Source organism: Mytilus trossulus, chromosome 13, assembly GCF_036588685.1.
Source record: "Mytilus trossulus isolate FHL-02 chromosome 13, PNRI_Mtr1.1.1.hap1, whole genome shotgun sequence".
Classification (NCBI taxonomy): Eukaryota; Metazoa; Mollusca; class Bivalvia; order Mytilida; family Mytilidae; genus Mytilus; species Mytilus trossulus.
The window spans coordinates 13,049,402-13,059,367 of record NC_086385.1 but is presented as its reverse complement, the minus strand read 5'-3'; the positions used below and the strand labels follow the sequence as shown (position 1 = coordinate 13,059,367).

General features: G+C 31.7%; 1 protein-coding gene across 1 annotated transcript in view; it reads right to left on the bottom strand.

Moving 5' to 3' along the window:
- Window positions 1–3,657: 3,657 nt before the first annotated feature.
- Window positions 3,658–9,966, bottom strand: part of LOC134695190 (activin receptor type-1-like) — a 32,664-nt gene continuing 26,355 nt past the window's right edge. Inside the window, exons 6-8 of the mRNA XM_063556401.1 lie at window positions 8,123–8,743; window positions 7,312–7,442; window positions 3,658–5,818 (exon numbers count right to left, since the gene is read on the bottom strand). Of these exons, the coding sequence (XP_063412471.1) occupies window positions 5,663–5,818; window positions 7,312–7,442; window positions 8,123–8,743 (908 nt within the window). The 3' untranslated portion in view covers window positions 3,658–5,662. The remainder of the gene's footprint in view (window positions 5,819–7,311; window positions 7,443–8,122; window positions 8,744–9,966) is intronic.

Genomic DNA, 9,966 nt, shown 5'->3' with positions numbered 1-9,966 from the left:
ATAGTCATGAAACTGATATGACCTGATAGCAATCCATTTTGTACATATTTTCATTGATCTATCACTAATAGATCCCATTTTACATAGTCAGATATTATTAGAAATCATAAAAATAATAGTGAGAACGTCTTTCAATTTTTAGTTTGTAGAACTACAAATCAACTATATCAGTTCACAAGTTATAACAGAGCACAAATGCTTCAAATATTTTATCAATTTAAATGCAATTATAATGATTATTCATCAAACATTTAAATATATTCTAATCCATTAAAAACTTGTTTTAACTTCATCCTTCTCTTTTACAAGAATGTTTTCTCCACAACAACATTGACATTGTTGGGAACATGCAAAAACAATGCTAAATTTACAAGTGTGCAAATTAGATACATTTAATTGTATGCTACCTTATTTTCAACTGCACAACACAGTGAAATAAATATAAACAGCAAAATAATAATTAAGCTATTTCAATCAGGTTAATATTATTTGCTGTCCTTTATCTGTAATGTATTCTTCCCTTTCATGACTTTCATGTGGTCATTTTTATTTTACACTTTAATTTTACATTCTAAATTTAGAATGCTAACTAATCAAATTCTTCATTTAATTATATTAATCCTATGTATCTATATATGATATTATATCAAAAATACTAAGCACTTTGTGGGTCCCCATTATATTTTTAAACTTATGCAAACTCTTCCATATACTCACCTACAGACTGCAAAAACAGGGAAAAGGAATATTCTAACTTTTCATTGAAGAGTTTCTGTTTGCTATATCTTATTACCACAAAGAAACTTTTAAACAACAAAGTACAATTAACTAAAACTCATTACACTGAAAATATATAGTCTTCATTTTTGTAAAGTAAATGGTATGGTTCAAATATTTCTTAAATAATAATTCAATACCAATACTTTATATTAGATTTATCCCAGAAAAGTGAGAACAAGGGACACTATTACGAGGGTTTGGATGGGGTTAAATGATTAGAGAATAATGCCCCTAAAAAATGAAGATTAGAGAATAACAGGCCAAAAAATAGTAGATTAGAGAATAATAGGGCTTATTTTTGGAAGATTAGAGAAAAAAGAGGTTAATTTTTTAAAGATTAGAGAAAAAAGGGGTGAAAATTAAATGTTTACAGAATAACAGACCCCACCATCCAGACCCTCTATTACTGTACATTGAAAAAATATTTTCCTAAACATCTAAGAAAATATAAAATCATTATCAAGGATTTGTATAGTTAAACTAACTGTACAAATCCTTGATAAAATGAAGAACTTTATTTTTTTAATGACCAAAAACATCTTTTAATAGATAATTGATATTTTGAACAATATTTATTAAGTTTTAGATCTCGTGTTGTTGATTAATTTCGGCTGCAGCAATCCAACAACAATTGTTGTCCAATTCATCTGAAAGTTTTAGGGCAGATAAATCTTGACCTGATAAACATTATTAACCCATATCAGATTTGCTCTAAATGCTTTGGTTTCAGAGTTATAAGCCAAAATCTTCATTTTACCCCTATGTTCTTTTGTTAGCAATGGCGTATATCTTGGTTGGTTGGCTGGGTCATCGGACACATTTTTTAAACTAAATACCCTTATGATGATAGTGAACAATTTGGTTAAATTTGTCATACTAGTTTCAGAGGAGATTTTTGTAAACGATAAAAAAAAAGTTAAGAAAAATTGTTAAAAATTGACTCTAAAGTGCAATAACTCCTCAAGGGGTCAACTGACAGTTTTGGTCATGTTGACTTATTTGTAGATCTTACTTTGCTAAACATTATTGCTGTTTTCAGTTTATCTCTATCTGTAATAATATTCAAGATAATAACCAAAAAACGGCAAAATTTCCTTTAAATTGCCAATTCAGGGGCAGCAACCCAACAACCAGTTGTTTTATTCGTCTGAAAATTTCAGGGCAGCTAGATTTTCACTTGATTAACAATATTACCCCATGTCAGATTTACTCTAAATGCCTTGGTTTCAGAGTTATAAGTCAAAATCTTCAATTCACCCCTATGTTCTATTTTTAGCTCTGGCGTCCATCTTAGTTCGATGGCAGGGTCACCGGACACATTTTTTAAACTAGATACCCCAAAGATGATTGTGACCAAGTTTGGATTAATTTGGCCGAAAAGTTTCAGAGGAGAAGATTTTTGTAAAAGATTACTAAGATTTTCGAAAAATGGTTAAAAATGGACGAAAAAGGGCAATAACTCCTACAGGGGTCAACTGACCATTTCGGTCATGGTAACTTTTTTGCAAATCTTACTTTGTTGAACATTATTGCTGTTCACAGTTTATTTCTATCTATAATAATATTCAAGATAATAACCAAAAACAGTAAAATTTCCTTAAAATTACCAATTTAGGGGCAGCAACCCAACAATGGGTTGTCTGATTCATCTGAAAATTTCAGGGCAGATAGATCTTGACCTGATTAACAATTTTACCCCATGTCAGATTTGCTCTAAATGCTTTGGTTTTTGAGTTATAAGCCAAAAACTGCATTTTACCCCTATGTTCTATTTTTAGCCATGGCGGCCATCTTGGTTAGTTGGCCGGGTCACCGGACACATTTTTTAAACTAGATACCCCAATAATGATAGTGGCCAAGTTTGGTTTAATTTGGCCCAGTAGTTTCAGAGGAGAAGATTTTTGTAAAAGTTAACAACGACGACGGACGACGGACGACAGACGACGGACGACGGACGACGACGGACGCCGGACGCAAAGTGATGGGAAAAGCTCACTTGGCCCTTCGGGCCAGGTGAGCTAAAAACAACAGCAGAAGGTCACCAACAGGTCTTCAATGTAGCGAGAAATTCCCGCACCCAGAGGCGTCCTTCAGCTGGCCCCTTAACAAATATATACTAGTTCAGTGATAATGAACGCCATACTAATTTCCAAATTGTACACAAGAAACTAAAATTAAAATAATACAAGACTAACAAAGGCCAGAGGCTCCTGACTTGGGACAGTCGCAAAAATGCGGCAGGGTTAAACATGTTTGTGAGATCTCAACCCTCCCCCTATACCTCTAACCAATGTAGGAAAGTAAACGCATAACAATACGCATATTACAATTCAGTTCAAGAGAAGTCCGAGTCTGATGTCAGAAGATGTAACCAAAAAAAATAAACAAAATGACAATAATACATAAATAACAACAGACTCCTGGCAGTTAACTGACATGCCAGCTCCAGACTTCAATTAAACTGACTGAAAGATTATGATTTCATCATATGAACATCAGGCACAATCCTTCCCGTTAGGGGTCTGTTTACACGAAGAGACTGACACTAGAATCATGATCGATGTGTCTGATGCAGAGAAACACAGACTTTACTGAGTAATGACTCCAACAGTCGATACTGATCTCATTGCTGTTTCGCTATTCCGTGACATAGGAGCAGACAAACATGGGTTTGCATTTGGAGGGGGAAAAGCTTCAGATATATATCTATCCATGACCTTTCAAATGCACTAGGCATTAAAAGATAACACGTTTGCTGGAAAAGGAACTCCGTTGGTGACATTAATGACGTTTGAAAATGTGACTCTAGCATTTAGAATGATGATTTACCAGCCAACAACACCATATTTGTACCAGCATAATCAACAGAAATTAAACTCAAATTTATTACATTTTATTATACAAGATATCTCAATAAATTATTGTCATAAAATACAAATTCCAACTGTACAATACAAATGACATATGAACGATGATTATCTTTACAATGAGATTGCTTTATACAATGTAACAACTGACTGTCAAATTGAGGCCAAAAAAATAAAACATGTGTTTCCGTTAACGTGCTGGAAAAACTAGGGAAGGTAGGTAGGCAATATTATTTTAATTTACAAAGATTTTTAGTTGATTACTTCTTGAGAATTGGTCTGACTTTAACAGAGCTTTTTTTTTAAATTAGCATAAAAGTGTAAGGGTAGTCCTTAAAAATTAGGTAGGTTGGGTTAGCAGACCCACATGTATTATTTTTTTGGCTTAATCAAGAGATTTAAAAAAATCAAATGCAACACATGATGAACATTCTAATTATACAACAAGTTTAATAACATCAGTGGTAAAATTAATGAAAGGGGTTCTCACAAAAAGTGTTCTATGAAACTTTGACATAACTTAGCTTTCTTTAAACATGAGTTCTGAGATGTATACTTGTTTTATATCAAGATAAGTATAGCCTTAATAGGAATTTCTCATTATTAAATTTAAACAAAAGGATTGAATGATTTATGATGACACTGATTTACATCTGTCGTCAGTACATGTCCTTAGAAACAGTCTAAGTTACAACCCTGAGTAAATTTAATTTTCCGTTTTATTCATTTATATAAAGTAAATAAGATACAAAAAATCCAGATATGCAGTGGTATAAAATTGAAAATGTATGATATAAAACTTCTCTATTCATAAAAATCTGTTTAGATGGTTCTTTGAAACTTATTTGTTCAAGTTGATGAAAATGAAAAGAGTGTGAAAATGAATATAAGTACTGTAAATTCAGAAATTATTGTGTGCATTTTTTATTGCGATTTTGTCATCTTAGACTTAAATGCGATTTTGATTTTTACGATTTTGGGGAAAATCATGCTTAATTCAAATAAAATATTTTGAAATGTGAGTTTAAATTATTGCGTTTACAACTCTGTCACAATTTTCACTAGAATAAAAACCTCACAATAATTTCTGAATTTACAGTACTTGGTACTAAAGAACAAATGAAATATGAGGTACAAGACTAAACATTATTTTTGAATCAGATTTTGAATTTCTTTTTGACTTTTTTCTTACATATTTCCACATGGAGCCATGGCTTTAACTGAATGATTTTATTTATCTCAAATATTCAACAATCGTAAAAGTACCAATACCATAACCATTTTCTTTTTTATACAAACCCCATGACATAAAATTGTTACTATGGATGTCTTCCATTAATTTGTAAATTCTTAGTAAACAATGCAGTAGAAAATTATCTCAATTCAGAATTTTTACAATACTTTCAAAATTTCAAATTTTTCAACATTTTTCAAAGAAAAAAAAAGGCATTTTTAATTTTGATAGTACTGTTGGTATGCAAATTTCTTTGAATTGCAATGATCATTGACCTAATTTTGGCCACTACTCAACAATGACATTCATAAATACACACAATAATTTCTCAATTTACAGTAATGTGTATGCTATGACATGTACACCAACCTTCAATTCTTAGGTACAGCAATATTATCTGAGATCAGTTTCATATTGAAAATAAAAAATACATGAAGTTACAAAAATGAGTTTCCATGGATTTTGTTTTTCATTTTACGTGGATTTTGTTTTTCATTTTACACGGATTTTGTTTTTCATTGTACGTCTGCTAAATCCACATAAAATGTTGAGAAATTAATCTTTCTATTTTGCTGGACAACAACTACAAAACTATATTCCATCTTTTAAAACTTGTGAAAATATACCAAATTCATAAAATCAATCATCATCAGTTATGGTTAAAGTCAGAACAATCGTCTAATTTTTTCTTTTTTTGATCTTAATAACTACAAAACTATATTCCATCTTTTTAATAAATGTTGTGAAAGCATACGAATTCATAAAATAAAAACAATCATCATCAGTTATGGTTACAATCAGAACAATCGTCTAATTTTTCTTTTTTGGGTCTTTGTGTAATACTGTTTAGTGTCTTTTTCACACGTAACATTGTTAAACGAGATTTGGGATTCTGTGCCCAACATTCTCTTATTAATATCGTCATCTGTTTTAAAGTCTGAAAAAAAAAAATATTTTCAATTACAATGACAATGTAACTTGATGAATTCATAACACAAATTGTTTAAAGAGCAGAATACGTTTTTGTTGTATATATTTTGTGCATGTATTTGTTTGTTTTTCAATGTATACCTGTTTACAATTTTGGTCATTGCAGCATCTTTAATTTCTTTCTTTTGTGCAGTTGTGAAGGAATGTTAAAAGTGCAATTTCAATTAATTCTATTTTTATCTGTAATGAACATCAAATAAGATTCATTTGTTTTTGTGGGTACTCATTTTCATGCATTGAAGAAAATTTGCATGACGGGTGCCACATGTGGAGCAGGATCTGCTTACCCTCCAAAGCACCTGAGATCAACCCCAGTTTTTGGTGGGGTTCTTGTTGCTCAGTCTATGTTGTTTCTTGCAAACTATTGTTTTTCTGTTTGTCTTTTTCATTTTTAGCCATGGCATTGACAGTTGATTATCGATTTATGAGTTTGACTGTTCCTCTGGTATCTTTCGCCCCTCCTGCATTTTAATGGATACTTGATTTATCAAAGTCCACATAAAATCTTATAATGTTTTAAGTTATGAAAATTGCATTGGTCATTATTTGATTTATTTAATTCTCAATTATCTTTCCAATGTTCAATCACAGTAAGCCTTTAAGTGCACTTTTCAATATTGAAGGCAATCTCTAGTTGTCTTCTAAAAGAGGGACAAAAGATACCAAAGGGACAGTCAAACTCATAAATCTAAAACAAACTGACAACGCCATGGCTAAAAATAGACAAACAATAGTACATGACACAACATAGAAAACTAATTAATAAACAACATGAACCCCACCAAAAACTAGAGGTGATCTCAGGTCCTCCGGAAGGGTAAGCAGATCCTGCTCCACAGTCCACATGTGGCACCCGTCGTGTTGCTTATGTGATAAAAAATGCGATAAAAAGTATAATTCTGTAGGTAAGTTTCTGTCTCATTGACATTCATACTCGATTTCATTATAATCATATGAAAACCAATATATGCATTGGCAAGTGCAAAAATAGATGTACTTTGACTGATTTTGGAACATTCAAATAAGAAATAACAGAAGAATTTGTGTCTGTTTTTTAGGGTTATATCAACTCAATTTTCAAGCAGTTACAGACTTTGCATAAGAGATTGTTTAAAATTTTCTACCTTAAATATATTAGGTTCACATGTATTGATATTTTATGAGACTGTCGTAAAAGTGAGAGGTTTAGTGCTATAAAACCAGGTTCAATCCACCATTTTCTACATTTGAAAATGCCTATACCAAGTCAGGAATATGACAGTTGTTGTCCATTCATGTGTTTTATCATTTGATTTTGCCATGTGATTAGGGACTTTCTGATTGAATTTTCCTCGTAGTTCAGTTTTTTGTGATTTTACTTTTTGCATAACAACGATTGTTCTGATGCAGCTTATTTGTCATTAGCTGCTTTGTCAGCTTGTACTTTAACTTATAACTTACTGGATCATAACTCCATCTGTTTGGAATTGCTGGTCTCTGTTGATCAATGACTACAACTTTCTTCATATCTTCAAAGGAAGGATCAGTAGGTACAACATCCCAGAATGGAGGTTTGTAATCTTCTATCATTCCTACAAATATCAAACATATGAAGTTCAAAATTTATTTCAAACTTAAAAGCTTATCTTGTAAAAAAAGAGTCAAGAACAATACACCTTATCGCTATTTGTCCGCCATTACTGGATATCACACAGGTTCCCGTAAAATTTTGAAGTCATAAAACAAAACACCTGACGCCACAATGGAAAAGCGTCAAAAGGTCAAGTGGCCGGGTCTGCCAGCTGAGTATGGTAATAGCGATAAGGTCATGAAGGTGTATGGTTGGACTGATTCCCTATTTTCACAGTTTATTACTCACAAAATGAATGTGACCTACCAAATTTGACTATTAACCAGGTTTGTAATATCATGAGCAACATGACAGGTGCCAAATATGGAGCAGATTCAGCTTACCCTTCCGGATCACCTGTGATCACCCCCAGTTTTCGGTGGGGTTCGTTTTGAAAAGATTTTAAGAAGAAAATAGGCCTTCCATCATTATCTAGGACTGAAACCTATGTGCTAATTATGTGTAACTCTTTTAAACTAGATTTTTTCACAAATTTACCATCCTTTCTTATGTCATTTGAAAATGTAGTTAGCAGTATAAACAGTATTTCAAATGTTTTCCATCATGAGAAAAATGATTTGACAGAGAAGACTCAATGGCAATTGGTGGACTGATTCCCTGTTTTCATAGTTTACAACTCACCATTTGTGTAACAACGTCTGGTAATTTCCCACAGAACCAGACCAAATGCGTAAACATCCACTGATTTAAATGAATCAAAATAATACACATTTAAAGTTTCATCTAAAAGTTCTGGGGCCATGTAACGTTTGGTCCCGACTTTATTATTACGACCAAGGTCTATTTTATTATTCTCTTGCGAATGAGTCACTGCTAGACCTAAGTCCCCAATACAACAAGTCCCGTCTAATTTAACGAGAATATTTTTAGATTTGATATCTCTATGTGCGATAGCAGGTTTCCCTTGGTTACCAACTATTTCCGTATGAAGATGAACAAGACCTGCAGCTGCCGATGTTGCCAATAGCAACATGGACTCGTAATTGAGCACATTTCTCTGAAGGTAATCGTACAATGATCCATGTTCATGGTACTGCATAATCAGCCACAATTGAGTACATGAGTTTCTGCTCGTCATGTCTGACGCATAATATCCGAGAATATTGTCATGCCTAAGAAGACAAGTATTATAGATTTCAGTCTCTCGTGCCCAGCTAGCTTCATCACGTGAGGAAAAAATCTTAACGGCTAGACTTTCTCCGTAATAATTTCCTCGCCACACTTCACCATATCTTCCTTTTCCTGTAATAAAAGAAAATAGACACATACAATAATTCTGTTAGATTGATTGTGTAATGTGTAGTGCACTCATACAAGATAATGCATTAAAATAAGTATTGTCACATGTGGGAATTTTCCAAACACACATATGGAGAAGACTTCATAAGTATGATTTACTTGTGTCTAATCCATTTTGCTTTAATTCAGCAAATAAAATATGTTTAAACTAAACTAAATCCAAACACACATCATCTTTTCATTTGCTTTTGTCATGTTAATGATAGTTTAAAACTCAACAAGATTTTGAAACTATTTTAGGAAAGTAAACCACATGTAATTCATTTTCAATTAAACAGTAAAACATTTTTACATTAATAAAAAAAAAACACACACAAATATTTATATATTTATATTCTGAGAATCTGTATCAGGATTTTTAATTTTGAACATGTGAAAATAAATTTTTGAAGAAATAATATAGAGCAAGCTGTCAACTTGATGTTCATAAAAAAACTTTGGGTTACTTCCCTTTGATTATATCTCTCAAATCATTTTTTTTTTCTTTTTCAGTTTAGTTACAAGGATTAGTTGTCAATCATTATAACCATTAAACAATCTAGGCACCATTTTAAAATATTTTTTTTTATTACATTTGACACAAAAATGATATTTTTATTAGTTGGTAGTATTAAACAACATTTATTTTTTTCAAAATTGTCACTGTGCACTGTCATGACTGTAATTCATATTAATACCAGTATTCCAAAACTGAAAGTGGTTCTTCATTTTCAACTTTGTCTTTTATTTAAAATTTATGAAATTGTTATAAAACTAAGTTCACAACACAATCAGGCAAAGTAGACAAAGGTTGATTTTTGATGTTCTGTTTCAGACCACCTTTGATTTTATACTCAAAAACATTATGGTGTCAGCCTACCTGATAAAGGTTGTTGAGGAAACATGGTCTTAGGGCACAGACATTATATCAGTAGTTAATTTTTTATCTAATAAATTACCTATAAATTCAAACAAAGCTAATTTTTACAGAGTTATCTCCCTGTATTGTAATGTACAGCCTTAAGCTATTCGGGTTTTTATACTCACCAACATTTTTGATTTTTGGAAGTCAAACTTTTTGTGTTAGCCTATCTGTTGAATGTTATTGAGGAAACATGATCTTAGAGCACAGAAATCTTATTGTTAGTTAAATACTATTCGTGAAATATCAATTTTCATGGATTTCA